Raw genomic sequence first — 24841 nt, 5'->3', positions numbered from 1 at the left:
CAAGTGTGGTATCAAAGTTTGATTTACATGTAGTGGGAGAAGCCTGCCTTTGGAATCACAAATACCTGAGTTGTCTTTCCAGCTCTGCCCCGTGGCTCAGGGATAAGTGACTTAACATATTGTTGGGGGAATGAAATGAGCATGGATGTAATGTGGCCAGCATGGGCTGGCACATAGGAAGCAATCGATAAGTGAAGTCATCTTCATTATCATGATCATTACTTTTATTCCTGTTATTAGCTAAACCGTGGGTTTAACTTCTGAAATCTAGGCCTTCCACCAACTATATAACCCCTGTAATGACCTGAAAGTTACATATTTGGTTTACGCAAATGCCCGTAGGCGAGAAACCAAAACTATTTTCATTCTCATTCTCTGTTCCTAATGGCTATAATGAGGATAACACTTTGGGAATCTAAAAATAGTTTCAAAAGCAAGGAGGAAAGCCAATCAACTGCTCTTTCCATTTTTAATACTTGTCTTAAAGCCTTATGGCAGGCTATTGTTCAAATGCAGGTGTGGCGCTGAGCTCAATCCGAGTGGTGGTGATAGATTTTCCTTACAACTCAGTCTACACCTTGGCCCCTCAGAGCCCCCACAGAGTTGATCTGTGTACTTGACAGATACTAGACCGTGGGTTTCACCTTGGAGGACTATGGCTGCAGCCAAGGTGGACATCGTTCTCCTTCAGTTAACATTGTGTGTGTGCATGCGTGTGCAGGTGGGTGTGCCCAGGGTGTGCATGTGTGCATGCATCTGTATGTGTATCTATGTGTGTATGTATATGAGTGCATGCGTGTGTGTGTGTGAGAGAGAGAGAGAGAGAGAGAGTCAGTCAGTCAATTCCCAGGGCCATCTCACTGTGGAGATCAGTCATCTGCAGAAACATCCAGACACAGGGTAAGGGAGTAAGGAGGCTGTAATTTCACAGAAATGGTTTTAAAAGATGAACAAGAAGACAATTAGCAACATAGCAGACTAAGAAGCTCCTGGCTCTCCTTCCACTCCCAAATGCACCAGATAAATATCTACTCACGGATCAATTCCTTCTGAGGGAAACTCAAGAGATGAAGTGAGGGACTTCTACCTACCAGGCACTGAGTAAACATCCACATTGAACTGATATGAAAAGCTGAAGCACACTCAGGCATGCACCCTGCTCTGACACTGTGCTATAAAATCAAGAAAGAAATTCCCAGTACTCATCTTCTCTCCCTGTGGAGAGGAGGGCTTGAACCTCGCATATACTACCGTAATTCTAAGGTTCCCCAGGAGGGCTTGGACCTCACATATACCATTCTAATTCTGAGGTTCTTCCTGGGTTGGCTCTTATCAACTCTGAGAATGCACAGAGTTAGACATATGCAAGTCTCTTTAGACCACAAGAAAAAATCAGTAGTTTTATATGGGTGCACATGAACTTTCAGGCATCCCATCCCCTGAGAGGAGTGTAGTAAAGGGTCTTTTAAAAATGGAATCCCCTGCTTCTCCCCAGAAGGCATTTAAGACACTCTCTTCCAGTGGCTACTTGGCAGCCTGGCTTCTACATAACTTCCACTGAGGAGTTAAGGGCCAAACAAATATTAACCCACTGGCAGCCTGAGAAGCAGACTGTCACTTCTCAAACCTTGCCTCCTGGCTCACCCCAGCAATAACTACAGGTTTATTAATCCCTCCTGGAAGGAGTTTGTGCACACATCGAGTTTCCCAACTTTTATAGCTTCCACCCAAGGGCTGTATCCTAAACACCCTAGCTCTGGGAGCAGAGGGGACTGGCATATGCATGTCCCCAAAGACCACAGGAAAAAAAAGCAGCAGTTTTATACAGGCATGAAAGCACTTCCAGGGCTTCATTCCCTGACAGTTGGTGCAGAGAAAGGGCTTAAAAAATTGCAACCCCCTATTCCTCCCTAGATGAGGTTTATGCTATGCATTGAGTGTCCCAACTTTTAGACCTATCTCTAAAAGGACTCTATCTAAACCTCTTAGCTCTGGGAACAGAAGGGAGCAGGCATATGCAAGTCTCTCTGGATCACAGAACAAAGAGATGGTTTTAAATGGGTGCACAAACACTTCCAGGGGTTACATCCCCTTGGAGCAGTGCAGAAAGTGGGCAAAAATGAACAGCTCCCATTTTATTTCTGGAAGGGGCACACACTTCCAGTGGCTACTTGATGTCCTGGCATCTAACAAACTTGCATCAGGAAGCTAATAGGGCAAACAAACAATAGCTCTCCAGCAGCCAAAGCCAGAGGTTGGCACTTCACTAGCCTTTCCTCTGTCTCAACCCAGTGGTAATTCCAGGTCTATCCATTCTTCCTGCAAGGAGTTTGGCCACATACCAAGTGCCACACTAGAGCTCCCACCCAAGGGACTGTCCTCTTAATGATGTAGCTCTGGGAGTCAATGGGATTTTGTCTTCCTGAGTGGCCCTAGACCACAGCAAAAAGAGGTGGATATACAATGGGTCCAGTTTCAACAACTATATCCCCAGAATCAGAGGGTGCAGCCTGAACCTGAGTATAGGCACTTGCCACAGATTCTCTCCCCAGCTTAGGGCAGAGAGAGGGAGAGGTAATCGCCCATGCTCAGCTTCACCATGAAGATGGAAAAAACTGGAACATACATTTCATACCCCCACCTTTCCAGCAACATCTAGAGAGTCTAGCCCCTACCTTATGTGTCTCAGGGTACTGACAGGAAGTGGCACATCCTAAGCTGTAGGGGTCTACCAAAAACAGAGACAGCAGTCTGGACAAACAGAGAGATTTGAGAGGAACCCTAACATTTCACACTGGATGGCTTGGTCAGATCCTTCTTCTACACAAGGCCATCTGATAAGACTGAGAGAGAGACAGCGGTCTTATCTAATGCAGAGAAACCAACACAAACACTGAAGGAAAATGAAGAAACAGGGTAATATATTCCAAGTAAAGGAGCAAGATAAATCTCCAGAAACTGAAATGTGTGGAGTCAAGACGTGATTTACTCAGCAGGGAATCCAAATAATGCTCATGAAGATGCTCACCAAGGACAGGAGAGCAATGCAAGAACAAACCAAGAATTCTAACAAAGAGAAAGCATAAAGTGTACCAAACAGAAATCATAGAGCTTAGAAATATTATAACTGAACTGAAAAATGCCATAGAAGGGTTCAATAGCTGACTAGATCAAGCAGAATAAAGGATTAGCAAACTCAAAGACAAATCACTAGAAATCATATAACCTGAGGAGCAAAAAGAAAAGAATGAAAAAGAATGAGGCTGGTATAAGAGAATTATGGGGCACCATCAAGTGTAACAACATACACATTATTGGGGTACCAAAATAAGAGAAAGGGAGAAAGTAACAGAGAACATATCCAAATGACAGAAAACTTCCCAAGTCTAGAAAAGAAACTAGAAATCTAGATCCAGAAAGCCCAAAGGACAACAAATAAGATAAATCCAAAGAGACACAAAAGTCTTTCTCAGACAAACAAAAGCTGAGTTAAGCACCATTAGACCTGCCTTACAAGAAATACTAAAGGTAGTTCTTCAAGCTGAAGGAAGAGGATGCTAGTTAGTAATGTGAAAACATGAAAATATAAAACTTACTGTTAAAAAATAAGTATATTGTCAAATCCAAAACATGCTAATACTTTAATGATGATGAGCAAATCAATTATCTAGTATAAAGATTTAAAGGCAAAAAAATTATAAAAAGACACTTAAGCTCTAATAGTTTGTTAAAGATAGAAATTATTTTTCATGTAAATTGTGACATCTGAAACATAAAACATGGGAGGAGAGGGAGTAAAATTGAAGTTTGTGTATGTGATCAAAGTTAAGTTGTTATCAGCTTTAAATAGCCAGTTGTTATATGTATGTTTTATGTAAGCCTCAGGGTAACCACAAAGCAAAAGCCTATAATAGATGTACAAAAGATAGAAGAAAAGACCCACAGCATATCACTACAGAAAGCCATCAAATCACAAAGGAAAAAAGTAATAAAGGAAAAAAAGAACAAAGGATCTATAAAACAACCAGAAAACAATGAACAGAATGGCATTAGTAAGTCCTTACCTATCAATAATCACTTTGAATGTAAATGGATTAAATTCAACCATCAAAAGGCATAGAGTAACTGAACAACAACAAAAAACCTAATGATATTTTCACATTACTGATAGAGACATACCTGAGACTGGGCAACTTACAAAAGAAAGATATTTACTGGACTTACAGTTCTACATGGCTGGGGAGGCCTCACAACCATGGAGGAAGGCAGGGAGGAGCAAGTCCCATCTTACGTGGATGGCAGCAGGCAAAGAGAGAGCTTGTGCAGGGAAATTCCCTTTAAAAAAGGGATCTCGTGAGACCCATTCACTATCACAAGAACAGCATGAGAAAGACCTGCCCCCATGATTCAGTCATCTCCCACTAAGTCCCTCCCACAACATGTGAGAATTATGGGAGCTACAAGATGAGATTTGGGTGGGGATACAGAGCCAAACTGTATCAGATATGTTGCCTACAAGAGACTTACCTCACCTTTAAAGACACTCATAGACTGAAAGTGAAGGGATGGAAAAATATATTCCATGCAAATGAAAACTTTTTTTTTTTCTTTGAGACAGAGTCTTGCTCTGTTGCCCAGGCTGGAGTGCAGTGGCACAAACTCGGCTCACTGCAAGCTCCGCCTCCCGGGTTCATGCCATTCTCCTGTCTCAGCCTCCCAAGTAACTGGGACTACAGGTGCCCGCCACAACGCCTGGCTAATTTTTGTATTTTTAGTAGAGACGGGGTTTCACCATGTTAGTCAGGATGGTCTCGATCTCCTGACTTCATGATCCACTTGCCTCAGCCTCCCACAAGTGAAAACTTTTAAAAAGAGAGTAGAGGCAGCTGTATTTATTTCAGACAAAGTAGACTTTAAATGAAAAACTATAAAACAAAACAAAACAAAACAAAAAGACAAGGTCATTATATAGTGACAAAGGGGTCAGTTCATCAAGAGGATGTAAAAATTGTAAACACATTTACACGTTGGAGCATCTAAATATATAAAGTAGACATTAGGAGATCTGGAGGGAGACATAATGATAGTAGGGTATTTCAATACCTAACTTTTCAACATTGGGCTGATCATTTAGCCAGAAAAACAATAAGAAAACATTGAACTTAACCTACATTTTAGATCATAATGGACCTAACAGACATATACAGAACAATCCACCCCACAGCAACAGCATACACATTTTTCTGAGGTGCACGTGGAACACTCTTCAGTATAGATCGTGTGTTAGACCACAAAACAAGACTTAACAAATTGAAGATTTTTATTTAGTTTGTTTCTGTTTAGTTCATGGGTCAGCAAACTGTGGCCCGTGGACCAAATTCTACTTGTCACCTATTTCTGCAGTTTTATTGGAACAGCCATTCTCATTCATTTACATACTGCCTGTAGGTGCTTTGGCCCTACAATAACAGAGTTGAGTAGTTGCAGCAGACACCATCTGGCCTGCAAATCCTAAAATATTTACTATCTGGCCCTTTTACAGAAAATGTTTGCCGACCTCTACTTTAGGTTTCTACTCCAGATCTCACGCTCTTGCCAACTGCACTTTTTCCCGGTTAGCTTTTCATGGCACTCTGTTTATATCGCCTTCTAAGAGGTGTTGGAGAGGTGTTCAGTTTAATTTTCCCAACTAAAGTCAATCTACCTTGGAACAGTGACCCCTCTAACAACCAGTCTTAAGACCTACTGTGTGCCAGGCTGGGTGTCCACATCGCAAGCTGCTCTAATCTCTCTGGCCAATTACTCACACATAGTGTCTGCCCAACCAATACTGAAAGGGTTGAATTGGCATGTGTTTCACCCAGATAAGAAGAAGAGAAAACCTTCTCTGGGGCACACTCAGCATCTGATGCCTCAGCAAGTACCTGACACTTCCTGCTTCTGCCTCCCCAAAGAAATCCCTTTCTCACTAAGCAGAAAGCCAGCCTGTCTCTCCCCAGAAAGCAGACAGCCCCCAGAGCTCAGTAATTACAAGAGCCTGTTATAGTCCCTTAGGGAGCATTGCCTCATTTGAATTCCCACCCCAAGTGAAATCAATACCAATAATATCTGTTTTTAAAGTGACTTAACTAAGCCCCTTTCTTCTTGGTGATCTCATTTTCAACAGACCACAATTAGTCCTCTGGAGAATGCCATAGAAACCATGTCCACGGCCAATGAGAAGATCCTGATGATGATAAACCAGTACCAGAGTGACGAGACCCTCCCCATCAACCCGCTCTCCATGCTCCTGAACGGGATTGTGGACCCTGCTGTCATGGGAGGCTTCGCCAAGTATGAGAAGGTGAGGATTTCTGTGCTCCAAGTCTAGGGGGGCTGGGTGAGCAAAGCAGTCGTGGGAGGACCCAGGGGGCAGGTGCAGCTACATGTCACTTATCCTACTTTGGCTGTCCTTGTCCCCAAAGGGACCCTCAGCTTGGTTGGCCCTCGTGTTTCTATACCCTCATGTCTTAGCTGAGCTCCTGTCTCCCTCCCAGCCTCTTTTCCACACCCTGTGCTGGGGCGGGAAGGGGCAGGGATCATAAGGGCCCCTTATCTCACTGGGCAGATTCAGGTGGCTCTGTTAAGGAAAGGCTCTGGGATGAGCGTGAGCCGGACCATAAAAGTACGTGCCAGTTGTATAAACCCACCTCTTCCACAGAGGATGTGAAATGATGTGTACGAATGGAAAGAAATGAAACTCGGAATCTGTGAAAAGCCATAAAAACTAAGAGATCAACTCCAAAAGGGGAGCTACAATCTAGATATCTAGGTCATAAGGTCCCTCCAGAAAGCCCCACATGTTTGAGCCACAGATTTATTTTTGAGCTTCCTAGTGTTCATGGCAAAAAAGGAAATAGCGTCACTTATATGAGTCACATTATCCACTGGAAGGAAAAATACCCATTTCTCAGTAAGGAGACATAGCTTTTCTTCGCATTGAAATAGAATAGAAAGTTCTTCCTTGGTTTTCACCTAGCAGACACTGAAGGAAAAATGAACTCCTCATTCTAACAAATCTCTTGACGAATTCCCTATTATCTTTCCTATGTTATCCATTGATGTAAAACTAAGAATACCACACAGTAGTATAATTCGGGGACAATAATTCCAGTCACCTAATCAATCCCTCCAGCTACCCTCAGATACCCATGCAGTCATCATTGGCAACCCTTTGCTCAGCCCTGAGCAGTAATAGGATATGTCTGTTTATACATGCGCACATACTAAGGACATGAGCCCCAGAAAGGGGCTGCCAGGGTCACTTGCAATGAGGGAGGCCATGAGATGAGCTGGCACACCCACCCAGTGAGGTTCATTACTGAATTATTTTCCGCAGAGCAATGTTCTCAAACGTGAAAGGAGCATCAGAATCCCCTACAGTGCTTCCTGACACACAGGTCCTCATCACACCCCCAGAGTTTCTGATTCAGGGTATCTGGGCTGGGGCTAGAGAATTTGCATCTCTAACAAGTTCCAAAGTACTGCTGCTGCTACTGGCTCAGGAACCTGACTTTGAGAACGACTTCCCCAGAGTTTGCAGCCCATTCCCACTGGGTGCTGATCTGAGCCTCAAAGCAGATAAAACGTTGTCAGTTTCTCCAGACCTCTCACTCTTGTTCCATCCACGTGCCTGTGACCTCATCCTTGCCCCTCTCAAGTTGAATCTTCTCCCAGTGCCAAAGAGATTGGCTGTGAAATGCCACATGAACAGGAAACCCTGACCTCCTGTCTGTCCTCCCCAGGCCTTCTTCACTGAAGAGTATGTCAGGGACCACCCTGAGGACCAGGACAAGCTGACCCACCTCAAGGACCTGATTGCATGGCAGGTAAGGCAGAGCTGGCCAGGGGAGCATCCTGCCCTCCTTCCTCTCCCCCCACCATGGTTTACTTGCCCCACACTAGGCTCTGGCTGAAGCAGCCTAAATTCACATGCCCTCCTGTCCCTTGCTTTTCAGCCCCTCTTCCAACTCTGTATCACACCTGAGCAGGTTCATCCTGGAACAGAGATTTGGGGCACTGCACTCTTGGGTGTTGCATGGTGCCAGGCAGCAGTGCTATGCTGGATGGTGCTAAGTTTATCTTATTTGATGTCGAATTCAGGGGATGGCTTTTCACAGCGGGATGCAAATGAACACCAGGCCCCCACACTCCAAACCAGCACCTTCCCCCGACACCCAGCACAGGCCAATCTGATAATAGAAGACTTGAGCCCCTACTCCCACTTCTCCTCCTTTTAGAGCTGACCCAGTTTGTTGCAATAATGCTCAGATGGATATCAGGTTTTGAAAATAATTGAGGCCTTTGTGTGGGTGGTTGTGAGTCAAAGGGTCTACATCCCACACAAGCTGCTGCCCAGCCCACGGGCTTAGAAGGCACCACCCTGCTGTCTCAGGCTGGCCACTTACCTGCCTCTCCTTCCATTCTCTCTTTGCATCGCTCTTTTTCCTGTGGACTCTGTCTTTCCTCCTTTCTCTCTTTCTCCCTGTGCATCTGTCTCTGTCTTTCCCTCTCTCTCTTAGAACCCTGCACTTCTATTCCTTGCCTGTCTTTTGCCCCCCACCCCCACACATCTTACTCCTCTCTTGGCTTCTCTTCCTCTTCTCTCTCATTCTCCCTCTCCCTGCAGAAGCAACAGTCAGCTAGATCCCTCTCATAGAGGCTTACACAGGGCTAGGCTTCCCCTCCAGGCCCAGAGCAGCCCCCTCCTCAGACATTCGCCCACGCTGGGCTCTCAGCAAACCACCCAGCAGAACACAGAGGTGGGCTCTGGAGGGCAGGAGCTGGCGGGAGGTGAGCAGTGGATGCAGGGGCAGGTGATAGCAGCTTGCAGCTGCCTGCCCTCCCTCTCTTTCTTCTTGCCAGTCACTGTGCAAAAGAAGCAAGCTTTTGTGCTTGGGAGTTTTTGTTACTCTAGGGAAATCAGGGAATGAGAAGCATTGGGTGCAGCCTCTTTTCTTAAAATAAGAATTCCTAATTCAGGTCCTTCTCTGTCTCTGCCAATTTATGCAAAGTGGGGCTTTAAAAATGAAACACCAAGCACTGCACAGACGCGCTTTTCCCAAATGCATGTTGTGTGTCTGTCTGGAATTTTCTTTCTTCTTACCTTGTGTCACCTGTGAAGCCCAAATATCCCCAAGGTCCCCAGCCTTCTAGGGTCATCATGCCCTTTATTATTCAAATAATGATGTTCTCCCTCAGCACCCCCAACTTGGGAAGCAGGAAGGCCAGGCTTTGATTCGTTCCCATCCTCAGATATTGCTGGGAGACCTCAGGGAAGGCTAACATGTCACACAGATTTGCTTAGTTGTTGGATGTCACTCTGAATCTATACCATTGCCCTGGTCCTCTCCGCTGGGGACCTCTTCTCATCTGGAAACAGCTTCTCCATGCTGTGTTTGCTGTACCCAAAGAATGAACTGCAGCTTCACAGCACAGCGAATACCAAGCTGTACCTTCTAAGAAAATTCTACTACTGTCTTGGAGCTTACTAGAGGGACATTACCAACAAAGCCGGAAGACTTTGAAAGTATGCACTCTATTAGATGTGATGGCTTCTGAGAGCCATTAGCTAGGCGCCTTCAGACACCGCCCCCTAGTGGCTGCCTTCTCCTTAGCACCACCCGCTGCTCCTGAGACCACCTACACAGAGGTCCACCTAACCCCCAAACGAGGTTGACCTGAGCCATATCCCTCTCACCCAGAGCCCAGGCACCCTAACTATGGGCACCTGCATGCAAAAGATGCAGCCCTGCTCATAGTGAAGGCAGCCTTTTAACATTATCACATGCAGCAGATTAGCTCTTCCCTACCTGTTTCATTCCATTTGTTCTTGCAACTTATATTTATTGAGCCTCTGTTGTGTCCTAGACAACAGAGATAGTGATGGACAAAATTGGGCCTGCTCCCCGCTCACTTGGAGCTTAATTCTAGATTGGATTTTGGTTTTGCAAAGCCAAATACACTTGGAATTTACTTAAAACACGAGAAGGTTAGATTTCAAGGGGAGTGAATGTATTTGTACCTCTAGCAACCGAACAAATGCTGAAGCCTTCAAAGTATATTTGGTGTTCAACGTTTTGCAGATTTCAAGATCGATAGCTTGTTAATTTCTTTTCTTTGTGAAGACTTTCTATTTTTTGGCATAAAAAGATGTCTATAGTATGCTCTTCTTTTAAAGCTTTTGTTGTGAAATATTATGTACAGAGAAGTACACATAAAAATATATAACCCACTGATTTATCAAAAACATACATCCGTTTGACCACCACCCAGATGAAATAGAATTCTGCTAGCTCCCCTAATCCCATCTTAGGCCTCCTTCCCTAAGAGTGAGCACTGTTCTGTTTTTATAGTAATCATTGCCTTGCTTTAAAAAAAAATACTTTACCACCCGAACACTCATTCTTAAACACTACAGTTTAGATTTGCTTAATTTTGACCTACATATAAACAGAATCACATAATATACAGTCTTTCATATCTAACTTATTTTGCCCAATGTTATGTTTGTGAAAGAAATTCATTTTGTTTGTGAATCATAACTATGATTCACATTCATTTTCATTGCTATATAGTAGTCCATACAGCTGGCTTATGTAACTATGCCAAAATGCATTTATTTATTTTTCTACTAATAGAGAATTGGGTTTATTTCAGTTTGGGGCTATTACCAGTAATGCTATTCTGAACTTCCTTGTGTGTGTCTTTTTGGTACACCTATGCAAAATTTTTGTTGGGTATATACCTATGCATTGACTTGCTTGGTCACAGCATGTGAGGATATTCAGCTTTAGTAGGTACTGCCAATCTTCTATCACCATAGGTTAGGTTATTTTGCCTGTTCTTGAACCTCTTATAAATTGTATTATACAGTACAGTATGTACTACTGTATCTGTAGCTTCTTTGGCTCAATATAATGCCTTTGAGATTCTTCTGGGTTGTTGCACATAGTAGACGTTTGACTTTTTTGTTGTTTCTTAAGTGTCATCTATTATATGTGTATCTAAATTACCAATAATATGTCAATTTATTTATCCATTCTGTTGGACATTTGGGTTGTTTTCAGGTGTTGTATATTATGAGTAAAGTTGCTATGAACATTCCTGTTTATGCCTTTTGGTGGACCTAAGCACTCAGTTCCCTCAGTATACATGCAGTAGTGGAAGTGCTGGGCCATGCACATTTAACCTTACTGGACACAAGAAGCAGTTTTTCAAAGTGGCTAAATCAATTTTCACTCCCACACAACTTCTAAGTCAGTTCATCCACATTCTCTCTGACACTTGATACTGGGAGTCTTTTTTAATTCTAGTCCTTCTGGTGGATGTGTAATGATATCTCAGTTTAGTTTTAATTTGCATTTCCTTCATGAGCAATGATGTTCAGCACCTTTTCATATGCTTACTGCTAATTGGATTACCCTTTTGTGAAATACTTTTTCAGATCTTTCACTTATGTTGTTAATTGTCTTTTTATTATTGATTTATAGGAGTTTATATATTCTAGATATGCATTTTCTGTCAAATATATGTATTGCAAGTATCTTCTCTTAGTCTGGCTTGTCTGTTTGCTTTCTTAATGATGTATTTTGATGAACAGTAGTTGTAATTTTGGTCAGGTTTAATTTATCATATTTTTAAATGATTAGTGCTTTTGGCACTAATTTAAATTTCTTTTTAAGAAACCTCAACTACCCCAAGATCATGAAGATATTCTCCTGTGTTTTATTCTGAGTTTTTATTGTTTTATCTTATACATTTAGGTGTATGATCCATTTTGACTGATGTAAAGTAAGAGGCAGATTATTTTCTTACACAGATTTCCAATTTCTTCAGCACCATGTGTTGAAAAGACTATTTTCCCCCACTTTTGACCCCCCAAATTGACCATATATGTGTTTGTCTATTCTGGACTTTCTATTCTGATCCATGGTCTATGTCCATGCTTATATCAATACCACACCATCTTAAGTCTTGAAATCTAATAGTCAGTGTACCCCAATTGTTGCTTTTCATCAAGTGTGTCTTGCCTCTTCTAAGTCCTCTGTATTTCTCTATAAATTTTAAAATAACCTTGCCAATGTTTACACACTCCTCCAAAACACATTGAGATTTGGATTAATTGTACATTAACTATTAGATTAAATTGGAGAGAATGGCTATCTTCTCATCCATGAACATGGAATATCTCTCCATTTATATAGTTCTTTCATTTCTCTCAGCAAAATTTTGTGGCTTTCACGTATTTTATTTTCTTTCATATACCTTATTAGATCTGCTCTTAGGTATTTGATATTTTAAATTCTATTGTAAATGGTATTGTTTTTAAATTTTGTTTTCTGTTAACTTTTCGTAATACACTCGTCTTATGATCTTTTATAACATTTGTACTTCTTGTAGTTATGTTTTTCAATCCTAATATTGATTATTAGTGCCTTGTATTTTCTTAATTTAGTCTTCTTAGGAGTTTATTAATGTTGTATCTTTTCAAAGAAACAAATTTTGGCTCTGTTGATCCTCTCTGTTGTAAATTTGTTTTCTATTTTTATTCATGTCCACTCTCACCTTTATTATTTTCATTCCTTTTCTCCCTTTGAATTTAGTTTGCTGTTCTTTTACTAATATCTTGAGATGTATGCTTAGCTAATTTATTTTCTGTCTTTTCTAATGTGTAAAACTAAAGCCATAAATTATCTCCATTTACAACTTTATCTCACTACTTTTTATATGTAGTTTTTCCATTAGCATTCTTTTTTATATAAAATCTTTGTCTTTTTCATGAATGGAGGATCTTTTCTGTTCCTATATATTAGTTAAATTTTTTAGAAAAACATGTTTTCTTAGGCTCTCTTTATTTCTTCCAAATTCATTCTGTTTTTTCTTCCTCTATTCTTTCCTTCTTTTCGTCCTTGTTTGCTTTCTTCCCTATCTGTTGGTCTGGTCTCTGTCTTTCACATTGGAGACTTTCCTCAAATGTCTGGTGATACTTTGCATTCTCTTCATAGTTAAGAGCGAGGCTAAAGAAAATCTGTGTACATGAGAGAGGGCCTTGGCAACTGGGTAGCATTGCTGTGTGGCAACGGAATGACCCACAGATGTCTCTCTCTACATGGGACCATTCACATTCTCCAGAGTCAGAACCTTCAAGCTGTTATATAGAAAGATAATCCCAGCTGCTACACTGCTGGCCATTTGGGAATTGGGAAGTGGAGCTCTCAGGACCCAAATGCAGACTTTCTCTTCAACTCCTTATTTGCAATCTGGCTCCTCCTTCTGCCTTCTGTTGTGCCTGATGCCCCTAAGCCCAGAGCTCCTTGTTCTAATTGTTCTAGAGGATAAGCTCCTCCTTCTTGGGAAAATGGGAAAAAAGAACACTTGGCTGCAAGGTGAGGCAGTAAGGCAATCTAACTGCTCCTGATACAGAACTTCAACACATTCCTCTGTGTTTGGCCCCTCAGCTCACCCACCTTCTCTGTAGTGTCTGGTGCTTCCAATCTCTGAGGCCCTCCTGGCTTCCTGGAGGCAGATTGGCTTCTTCTTATCACCACCTCCCTCCTCTACTCTGGAAGGTCAGTTATGTCCTCCTGCCTCCTGGCACACATATTGTGTGGCAGGTTTATGAATGTCTCCAAGTTTCACTGAAGATTTCAGTTTCTCCTTCACCTTGTCATTTCTGGGAGACCTCCATTAGAAGTACACAGAAATATCTTTATGTCACCATCATGAAAGCAATTTTTCCCCAAATAATTCATAATCTACCCCTTTGCTGCCCTGGTTTTGTTTCCCTGAGACCACACATCTAAAGTTCTCAGCTTCTCTTTCTACCAGTGCCCACCATGGCTCTGCTACTCTGCCCGAACGTAGCTGCCACTTAGACAGTATCCACTGACCTCCTATGGGGAAAAATAAGACTTCAACTCCCTCACATCAATCCTCTCTTCTTCCCTCATCTTCCTAAGGCTTTTACATCACTTTTCAAAGCTCCCTACTGGTGGGTTAACTTTATGATATTAGCACATTCATATCCTTCTTCAGCACCTGTATAAAGTGCAATTGGCTCCATGTGGTAAGAAGAGGCTATGCCCCCTCCTCTGTTTTCTCTCAGCTCTTGCCTTCCTCTATCTCCCAGCTTCTGACATTCATCCTTTCACTTTAGTATTGCCAAGAACATCTTAGGCAAGGTTTTAAATCAATGCAACAGAGATTCCCCTCCTCTGATCCCCACACTCTGCCCCCAAGTAGATTCTTTAAGGGGGCAATTTTCCCAAGCATGTGGCCTCTCATGGGGAACAGCCCTCCTATGAGGCAAGGGAAGCTGGGGGTCTTTCTCCCCTTTCCAGAGCAAACCTCATATTCGCAACTTTCCCCATTTCCCATGGCTGGGGACCCCGTGTGCAGGTTTCTGAGGACCCTGAAGCCCTTGATGAATTCTTAGCAGGCAGACTTGACTGCAGCTGCCTTTGATGGTCGTGGTGCCAGGCTGAGGCCCACCAGCCAGCCTCTGGCTCATTCTTTACCACTTTCTCTCCAGATCCCCTTCTTGGGAGCTGGGATTAAGATCCATGAGAAAAGGGTGTCAGATAACTTGCGACCCTTCCATGACCGGATGGAGGAATGTTTCAAGAACCTGAAAATGAAGGTGGAGAAGGAGTATGGTGTCCGAGAGATGGTATGGGTGGTTCCTATGGCTTGGAGGGGTGGGATTGGGCAGGGTAGGGCAGGGAAGCATGCTGGAGGCTGAAGTTGGAGGGGATCCAGCAAAGGAAGCTGCTTCCAAAGAGAATATAATGATGGCCAGCAATGCTGGATCCCATCCAGGGGAACCCTCCTGGAAACTTGGTCCAGGAAAACTAACCCCCGGATAAAACTCCAGTTAACAGCTGGATTGTGCAGATATCAGCTACTCAAGGGAGTGTGTAATAATAATGAAAGCTACATTGATGTAGCATCTACTATGTGCCAGGCCTGATTCAAGTACTTGACGTCTACTAGGTCATTTAATCCTCACCACAAGCCTGAGAGGCAAGAATGATGTTTAACCCCTTGTATTTCTTCTGAGGTTCAGAAGGTCAGGTAACTTGCCAGAGTCTATGTGGCAAATGAGTGTGGGGCAGAATTTGCATCTGGCTCTCTTAGTTCAAGGCCAGTGGTTTTGGCCACTGAGCTCCTTGGCCTAAAGAGGCCATGAGCCTGGTTCTGATAGGGTGCTTCTTCATCCTTTCCCTTATTAACTGGTGTTATAAAATGTCAAGGCCATGTAATTCCTTTAAAACCATCTGGTCCAGCCTTCCCATTTTACAGATGGTAAAACTGAGACCCAGTGAAGAAAAGTGAATTACTAGAAGAGCCTACAGGTGCACTCAGGTCTCTTTTGATTCAACGATTTTTTTCCATGAGACAGGTTGTCACTTTCAATACTCCCTACATGAAGTCCCTGCAATGCAATTCTGATGATAACTCCCTGGAGTTATGTCACATTTCACAGGTTAGAAGCAGTCTTAGACGCTTCCCACTTCAGACACCAACTATAAGCTTCAGGGACCCAGGCCACCCACACTTCTGCCTAGCTGGTTACAAACTGGGAGATTCCCACTACCCCATCATTTCGTAGTTTCATAGTTCACTAGAATAATTCACAGAACTTAGGAAAGCATGATACTTATGATTTCAGTTTATGATACAAATCAAGACCAGCCAGGTAAAGAGACACAGAGTGAGGTCCAGGAGGGTCCCAAACATGAAGTTTCCATGTATTCCAGATGCATCCCCCCTTCTGGCACATTGATGTATGATTACCAGCCAGAGAAGTTCACTGGAACCTAATGTCCAGAGTTTTTATTGGGGTTTCATTATGTAGTCATATCATGATAGAGTGAACCATTGGCCACGTGATGGAAATCAGTCTCTGGGCCTGTCCACTCCCTGGAGGTTGAGCTGATATTATGTGGCTCAAAGCCCCGCCCTATAATCATAAAGCTGGTCTTTCTGGCCATCAGGAGCCATCTTATTAGCATAAAATCAAGTATGGTCAAGGGGGCCACCATGAATAATAACAAGGATACTACTATCACATAGGAAATTCCAAAGACTTAGATATTACCTTCCAGAAACCAGGAGTAAAGGGCAGCCACATTCTTTATTCTACAAGAACCCCCTAGCCTCAGCCAGCCAGGAACTTTTGTGCTGATGCTCCACTCAGCCCGACAACTCTGCCCTGTCCAGGTGGAGGAAGAAGGTGACAGGAAGGCTGGGGCCACCTTCCTCAGGCTACAGCTGCTAACCACCCTGTTCTCTCACCACAGCCTGACTTTGACGACAGGAGAGTGGGCCGTCCCAGGTCTATGCTGCGCTCGTACAGACAGATGTCCATCATCTCTCTGGCTTCCATGAATTCTGACTGCAGCACCCCCAGCAAGCCCACCTCAGAGAGGTCAGTCCCTGCACCCCAGGGAGCCCCCAACAACCCTGCCTCCCTAGCTCAATGCCCCCTCCTTCTCTCTCTTCTCTGGCAACATCCCTTCTACCTTTCCCTTCCTCCTTTCAGTTTAAAAACCTTTTCCCATCTGGAGTCTCACAACTACCCCAGGAGGCTCATGGTTAGTACCATTTTTAGGGGATTATCAGAGGCTCAGAGAGGCAAGGCAGCTTTCCTGAGAACCCAGCAGGACTCACCTGCAGCTCCCAGACTTCTAGTCCAGTGATCTCTGTCAGCCAGCCAGAGCTCCTCGCCAAGCCTCCATCCTTCTGGAATATTGTCACCTCTCATAGGGATCTGTTCCCTTTCAAGGAAGCTCCTCCCAACCAGGATGGGATGTCCCCATTGCAGAGCTCTTCCTCCTGCACCACCTACCCACCGCTCTGTCGGGGGTCTTCCCTCCCTTGCCCCCTTCCACCTTCCTGGAGCCCTCTGGCCATCATTGTTGGACCCTCCAGAAACTTCCCCGCGGGTCTCAGAGGTTACTCTTGCCCAGAGGGAAAAGGATGGAAACGTCTTGTGTTTCACAATTCTAGGGGGCACCATTCACCCTGCCCAACTCATCTGTTCTAATCATAGATACATGAGCAACTCAGCACTTACCATATGCCAAGAATATGCCAAGGGTTCCTCAGACCTTATCTCATGGCCACTCTGCAAGGTCTCTGTGAAGACCCCCATTTACTGAAAAGGCAATGATGGCTGGAAGAGGTTGAGTGATTTACTCATTCATGCAGTTATTCATTCAGCTAAGAACTGGCCATGCCTGGATTTGAATCCGCATTCATGCTTTCAACCAGTCTTCTTTCCTCACCACCAGTTTCTTTTTTATGGCTCACTTCTTTCCATTTCATTTTACCATGAATAAAATAAAGTGAACTTTACTCATCACATTTAAGTATTTGTGGATTGAGCAAGTTGCTCCCCAAATCCTCTGCCAGATTTGCTGATCTACTCTTGACCCTGTAGTGACAGCTCAGGCAGCCCAAAGGTCCCCTTCAGCTTCCTGGGTCCTTGCAAGGCAGTTCCACTGAAACTCTAACTGCAGTTTCTATTGCTGCCCCTCTGGCCTTTCAGCTTTGACCTGGAATTAGCACGACCCAAGACTCCGAGAGTGGAGCAGGAGGAGCCGATCTCCCCGGGGAGCACCCTGCCTGAGGTCAAGCTGCGGAGGTCCAAGAAGAGGACAAAGAGAAGCAGCGTGGTGTTTGCGGATGAGAAAGCAGCTGCAGAGTCGGACCTGAAGCGGGTGAGTGGCTGAGGCAGGTTGCCTCTCCAGCGCTGTTAGCAAATCTCCACTACATGCTGGGCACAAAACCCAGGGCTTCCAGATATGGGCTTCCTGAAGCCTGCCACTGCGGTGCTATGGGTGTTGCAGAGGTGGCACCTGAGGAGCTGAGAGGGAGCTGAGAGGTGAAGTGCTTACTCATGCCCGGGCAGCTGGGGTGGCTGGGACATGACAGAGCTGGGAGTTGAGCCCTGACCTTTGCGCTTCAGAGCCTGTGTGTGTCCTTTCCACCATCACACAGGGCTTTTCCAGGCTGGGGAGAATCCACCTGTTCTCCCACCAAAGGGGAGAGCAGTCCACTTAGTACTGAGATAGGTGTTTCTATAGCCCCAGCCCCAGGCCTATTCTAACCACTGACATCTCAGACCCCTGCAAGCCCCTCCTGTGTGCCAGGAGTCCACGTGGGGATACAGAGATGAAATCTCACTGTCCTGGCTTTGAGAGTTTTGGTCTTGTAAACTAATGACTATTTAAAAATGAGACTTGGTTTCAGACAGGCCTGGATTCAATCTTAGTTTCCCCCTGGAAAAGAGGTTTGTTGGAAGTGTTCTGGGAACCTGGGAGTGGGAGACAGATTAACTGCCCTGGCAAGGGAGGGGTACCAGATGAAAGAGCAAGGGGCCAACCAAGATGCCTTGGTGAAGAAAGGGCCCTCCAGAAACTTCCCAGTGGACCTCACAGGCTACTCTTGCGTGGATGGATAAGAATGGAAATGTCTTCTGTGTTTGTCGATTCTAGGGGACGCCATTCACATGATAGTCTAAATGAATGCCCCCCCGCCACCTGTAGTTGTGTAGTGCGCAACCTGTGCAACCATACACAGCAGACTGGCATGGAATGGTATAATACAGAATAAATGAACTTGGAGCCAACTTCATAGAAACCATGCCATGCCCTCATCACTGATCTTTCAGAGCCCAGATCTGCCTCATGCTAAGCCTCTCTCTTTTTTTTTTTTTTTTTTTGTGTGTGTGTATGTGGTGTATTCCTCCAGCTTTCCAGGAAGCACGAGTTCATGAGTGACACCAACCTCTCGGAGCACGCGGCCATCCCCCTCAAGGCGTCTGTCCTCTCTCAAATGAGCTTTGCCAGCCAGTCCATGCCTACCATCCCAGGTATGCCCCCTGCTGCCACCAGCATGAGGGAATAGAGATAGTGCAGGCCACCAGCCTGGTGGGTGGAGGGTGGATGGGAGCTGTGTCTACACAACAAAGTGGGCCAGGCATCCTGGAGTGAGAGGCTCTGCTCACAGCTCTCCACCCTCTAATCTCTCCCGACAGCCACCACTTCCTGGGGGTGACACCATCCCAGCAAGCTCCAGCAGGGACAGGGGAGAGGCCTGCTGTCCCTTGGGCCCTCAGGATTCACTGGGTATCCACTTGTCACACTAGGTGGCCCCTTGTTCTCAGTTAGCCAGGCCTCCCCAGGGGCCAGAAGTTTGCCGTTGGTATGTCCCTAAGACCTGTGGCTTCTCTGTGGACCTGGAAGACTCTTTCTGGCTTTACAAAAATGGCCACCACATCTTATAGCTGCAGAGTGTTGGGTGCATAGATGCTACCTATCTGCCACCCTCATCACTCACTCACTGTCCAGTGAGGAGGTTAGAGCACAGCCGGTGGTCCTAACTCACAGAAGGGAACCTGAGGCCCTAACGTGGGACACGACAGGGGACATGGCATGCCTGAGAGCACTCCATCTGGCACGCAGAAGTCCTTGGCATCTGCTGCTATGTGCCCGGCTCTGTGTGCTAAGGGCCAGGTCAGAAGGGAACAAGACAGGGCCAGTGCTGCCCTGCGGAATTCAGCAGGCTGATCATGGTGAAGACGCTTGCTGTTTCCCGAATGTTGAGGGTGCCAGGCCCTGCGCCAACTGCTATTCCTTCATTATTTCATTTACTCCACTGCACGTACCTAGGAAGTAGTTCATGTCATCCACCCCATTGTATGGATGAGGAAACTGGGGCACCGAGAACATCAGTCTCTTGCCTATCACCAGCCAGCAAATGGCAGAGGCTGAGTTCAGACCCAGGCCCTCTTCCCTGGAACAGGCACCTACCCACTGCCCTGCCACCCCACCCAGGATAGCCTAAACACAGCTGCAACATTTGGCCCAAGCCATTTCACTGGTATCTTCTCAGCAGGTCTCACAACACCCTGGCGGTCTGGGCTCCTTCTCCCATTTGGCCGATGTCAAAACCAGCAGAGAGTAATTTTTCATGTCTCTATGACTCCAAGCTGGGGCTGTAACCACTAGGCCATCTGGCCCCTCCACCAGGTGACACGTGGGTTTGAGACTCTCTTCCCACTGTCTCCTGTAATGGGGAAAGAAATCCAGGGTGTTGGTGTTGGGAGCTGGAGGAAGAGTAAGCTCACACTGTCCCTGGCCTTGGAGCAGAAGGTTCTGTGTTTCCTGGGGATGTCAGGGCTTTGGGGCAAGGTTTTGACGAGGAGCCAGGAGGCTGAACCCTTGTCTGTAGGGTGGGCAAGCTTCACTGCAAGAGAATAGCTTCAATGTCCCCTGGCACAGCAGGAAATAGGCATCCTGCCTCCTGCTTGGCACATACAATGTGTGATCCCTGGATGCTGGCTGTGTCCCCTAGTTCTCACCCTGTCTACCTCCCCCAAGGCACTGCCCCTCCTCTACCCACCCATTCATGCCCCAGCTCTGCTCTCCTTCCAGCCCTGGCGCTCTCAGTGGCAGGCATCCCTGGGTTGGACGAGGCCACCACATCCCCCCGCCTCAGCCAGACCTTCCTCCAATTCTCAGATGGTGACAAGAAGACACTCACACGGAAGAAGGTCAATCAGTTCTTCAAGACGATGGTGAGGACACTGAGGGTGGAAGGAAAGGAAGACATTGGGAGGAGAAAGGGAAGACAGCAATGCACAGAGAAGAAAATGGGGGGTTGTGTGTGCAAGTGTGTGCATATGTGGTCATTCCTAGGGAGGCATAGGCAGGAGGCCCTGAGTTCTGGGACACTGTGCAGCAATGCCCAGAGGGCAGTTCCCCTCTGGGGCCTCAGGTGGCTCCTCTGACCAGGATTGACCCCAGCTAGGGATGTGCAGGACCCGGGGACCTCAGAAGCAGTAGGTGGCCTACCCTTGCCTAAACTGCCCCTTAGTGCTCCAGCACTTTTCTATTCAACCTATATCACAAAATCCTACAAATTGAACATTAGTTTCCAAGCACTGATTCTGCAAGTCCCATCTCCTATTGTTACTTGTTGGCCTTTGCTCAAGATCAAGAAGGTACCATAACACATCTGATCCTTAAGGTAACACAAAATCAGGACTCTGCTACTATACAAATCTCAAGTTTACCGTGACCACACGATGAGTCAGGCACTGTGCTAAGCACTTCCCAAGCATGGTGCCATTTGAGCTCCCACTCTTAGGATTTTATATGGGAGGCTCATAGGGTTTGGTAAGTGATGTGCCCAAGTCCACATGGCTAGTGAGCCTGGGCTCACTCTACTGTCTACCACTGCCTTTCTGGCCAAAGCCAAGGTCATAGCAGCTCACATTCACTGGGCTTGGGGCAGAGGTCAGTGTTGGGGCCCTTGTGATTAGGACTGGGAAGCTCCATTTTGGTGCTTAATCTGATAATCCCATCTTGGTTTTGTGCTTGTTTATTCTCTTCTCTCAAAAGCTGGCCAGCAAATCGGCTGAAGAAGGCAAACAGATCCCAGACTCGCTGTCCACGGACCTGTGAGCTGCTGCTGACTAGGGCTGCATGGGAGAGCCAGGGAGGGGAGTTTCTGGAAGAGGAAAGCCATGCATGGAACATCAAAGCCTTGGAGAGTGGGAGACTCTCCCCATCAGTTGTCCTCACTTAGAGAGGAGACAGAGGGGCCAATCTGTCCCAGAGCTTGAGTGCTAACAAGCCCAGCATCCCCTGGGGCTGTGATCATGGTGGATGAGGAAGCCTCAACGTAGATTCCTGAACTCAAGGTACCAGCAAGAATGCCTTCTCCCAGTGTGCTCTCCCCTACATCCTAGGCACAGCTTTCATAATCCAGTTTCTTAGGTGTAAGAAACTGTTTTTATTTCATTTATTAAGTCTCAGAACTTAAAAGAAAGCCTTTTAAATATTCTTTTTAATTTTATTTTAGATTAACAGTTTTGTACTTTACGTTTTTTTGTACAACCAACCAATTTCTTTTCTAGCCAATCATCTCTGAAGAGTTGCTGTTTCTTACTGACAATAAAAAATGTTCTCTTGGTTCGAATAAGTCTTGTTGCCTGATTCTGTTGGCTGACTCTCCTGGGCCCAGGACTGGGAAGGAAGCTCCCTGGAAGGAAGGCAGGCCCAGGGGCTGCAGTGATGTGAAGGAGTCTGGTGATGCCCTTGCCCCATGCCAAGTTTCCCCACCTCATCTATGAGAAGATTCTTCAAGAATCTCCATGACTCTGGTTCCTTAGGTGCCAAACCCTGGGCTACCAGCATGTTAAAAAAGTTGCCCTGGTCTTCCTCACGGATCTGAATAGTGGAGTGTCATACCTCCTTTCTCCACCTTTAGAAAGAGACGGCAAGACCACCCAAGCCAGTCACTCTAGTAAAGACCAAACATAATGCCAAAGAGTTAGGAAAAGAGGAGTCTGAGGTCCAGTGGACTCATGGTCCAGCTCTTGGATCTCATCACTGTCTCCCAAGTGGTGGCTTTTCTTGGAGGAATTCTCAGGTTTTTCAGATGAGGCCCAAAGGAGGTGAGTAGCTTTGTCAGGCAGCAGCAAGAGAGGATGGGAGCAAAGTCCTACCTCTGGATCCTACAGGGAGCAGGGAGCTGTGCAGGGGAGGGGTCCAGAAGGAGGCTGAGGACTGCATTTGAGAAGGAAATTAATACTGGGTAAGTGCATGACAACACAGGTTTCAGAACTAGAGCCATCTGGAAACCTTGGGGTGGATGCTTATTTATAGGCTGGGTCCCTGGGGTATAGTAAGAGATGAGAAAGAATGATGATGGTAGCTCAAATTTATTGAGCCATGACTGTCTCTGGGACAGTGTTATAGACATGATAAGAATGAACTTCCTAAGTCTTGATAGCAGCCCTAGGAGGTAGATACGATTGTTACCCAGATGAAGAAATGGAGGCACAGAGGCATGAAGTGACCCAAGATCACACGTTTAGTAATGGAATGGCTGGGATTCAAACCCAGACAGCTGGGTGGGAAACCTGATTCTTAGGCACTACCCTACATTGTCTCTGGGATTCCTTAGTGCACAGAATATCCTGAGTCTTGGTAGCCTTTATCCACCCCAGCCTGTCCCTGGTGGCCTCTATGTCTCTGCTGCAAGCCTCATTTGAAGACGCGTTGCCTAGTTCAGCTTCTAGTTTCCTCAACAGTCTAAAAAGTCCTGTTGTGATGATTGTTGGGGTTTGGGCTACAATGAACACCTTTGGGTTCCCTAAGGTGAGTATGTAGCACCCGGAGGATTGGACTCTCTTACAAGCTTGGGCTTCTCATGCCTGCTTTTTCTCTCATTACAAACTGATGATAAAATCCTAGTGTTTGTTTAGCCTTGACATGTAAGCCTTTCCAAATACCAGTGGGCAATGGGGGCCAGGGAGGAGGGGTCAAATCTCAACAAGGAAAAGAAAATGGTTTTCCCTTTTCCCACAACTACAGAAAAACAGGTATGATCCTGTGCCTTGAAACTGTAGGTGTTACCCTCACTCAGGAGTACTGAAAAACACCCATACTCAGAGGTTGTTGCTATTTTGTCCTGGGAAAGTAAGCTTTAACCTCTGAAAATTCTGTAACTGATTGATCTCCTCACTTAACACTGTGTGGCCCTGGTAATAATATTTCTGAGTTCCATTTTCTGAAGATTATCAATATCTATGAGTTTTCTTATTAAGTCTGAAGGGGGCCATTGGCACTTCCCTGCTTTCCCATATAAATGGGGCAAGACGTTAAACCCATAAACAGGGTTTGAAAGTCAAATCTCATTTCAACTAAGACTGTCATCAGGTTGACAGCCCACTTAATCCTTTGCCAGAAAAATTTTAGATGCTGCCATTACATGGCAAGAACGATAATGCCAGTAGTAATAACAAAAATAATAATAATCCAGCTGCCACTTACCAGGGACTTACTCTATATTGCATTTCCTTAAATCCTCACACCAATCCTATGAACTAGACGATAGGGTCCCAATCACATTGATGTGAAACTCAATTCCAAGGTTGAGGAGTTTGTGATGTGGCCTTGTTACCTGACTAGTAAGGGACACAGCCATCTCTGTCCACACCAAGCCTCGTGATGTTAATCCACACATTCACTTTATACCTGGGACCTCAGCTCAATGTCAGACTCTATTTCACAGTCCATGATTGTAAGTCTTCCCCTACAATGCCAATGGTGGCACCTGGAAAAATGAAGGTGGGGTTAGGCATTTGGCATAGCCCTCTTGGTACCACTGATGTTCCCTTATTGTATACAAGTTCTGTCCAAAACAAGCTAGTCATCTCAAGGAAGGGTGTATGCCTCAGAATTTCCAGAAGGAGGTAGCATTGGATGGGATTGGAGGAAGGATCTCTTTATATGTCTTCCCTTCTTGATGCTGTTTTCTGGTACCCTTAGGGACCACTTCATCCAATGCTCTCATTTTACCTAGTTAAGTGATCTCTCCAATCGCTGTGATCAGCAGGACCCAATCTGGAATCCAGGTCTTCTTCCAGGTAATCTCCCATCAGTGAAACTCTCTCACCTTCTCTTTAAGCACCCAGTGACCCTTGTTCTCTGTCTCCAAGACAGGGTTGATATCTGCCATTCATACTTTAGTTTGATCTAGAGCACTAAGTTCCCTTCCTTTCCTTAAGGGAGGGGTATTTTTAGCCTTTATTGCTAAGCATGGAGTATAAGTCTTCCTTCTTTCTTCTAGGCTTTCAGGCTTATATCAGCAAGTAGAAGAGAAATTGAGGGAAATAAATGGCCTTGCCAGCATCCAAAATCAGGCTGGGCTCTGCTTTCCAGACATGCTAACCTGTAACACATCTGTTTGCCTCTCCTGGCTGAATCCTGGGTGCCTCTGC

The 24841-nt window shown here is 45.3% G+C and overlaps 1 protein-coding gene across 1 annotated transcript in view; it reads left to right on the top strand.

Annotated features, from left to right (window-relative positions):
* DOCK2 (dedicator of cytokinesis 2) overlaps nucleotides 1–22035 on the top strand; it is a 448837-nt gene extending 426802 nt beyond the window's left edge. The window contains exons 45-52 of the mRNA XM_003268643.2: nucleotides 6167–6343; nucleotides 7785–7868; nucleotides 14573–14710; nucleotides 16344–16471; nucleotides 17594–17765; nucleotides 18799–18919; nucleotides 20484–20626; nucleotides 21453–22035. Coding sequence (XP_003268691.1) covers nucleotides 6167–6343; nucleotides 7785–7868; nucleotides 14573–14710; nucleotides 16344–16471; nucleotides 17594–17765; nucleotides 18799–18919; nucleotides 20484–20626; nucleotides 21453–21515 — 1026 coding nt within the window. The 3' untranslated portion in view covers nucleotides 21516–22035. The remainder of the gene's footprint in view (nucleotides 1–6166; nucleotides 6344–7784; nucleotides 7869–14572; nucleotides 14711–16343; nucleotides 16472–17593; nucleotides 17766–18798; nucleotides 18920–20483; nucleotides 20627–21452) is intronic.
* Nucleotides 22036–24841: the final 2806 nt, after the last annotated feature.

Source organism: Nomascus leucogenys, chromosome 2 (assembly GCF_006542625.1).
Source record: "Nomascus leucogenys isolate Asia chromosome 2, Asia_NLE_v1, whole genome shotgun sequence".
Lineage (NCBI taxonomy): Eukaryota > Metazoa > Chordata > Mammalia > Primates > Hylobatidae > Nomascus > Nomascus leucogenys.
This window is presented reverse-complemented; position numbering and strand designations above follow the sequence as displayed.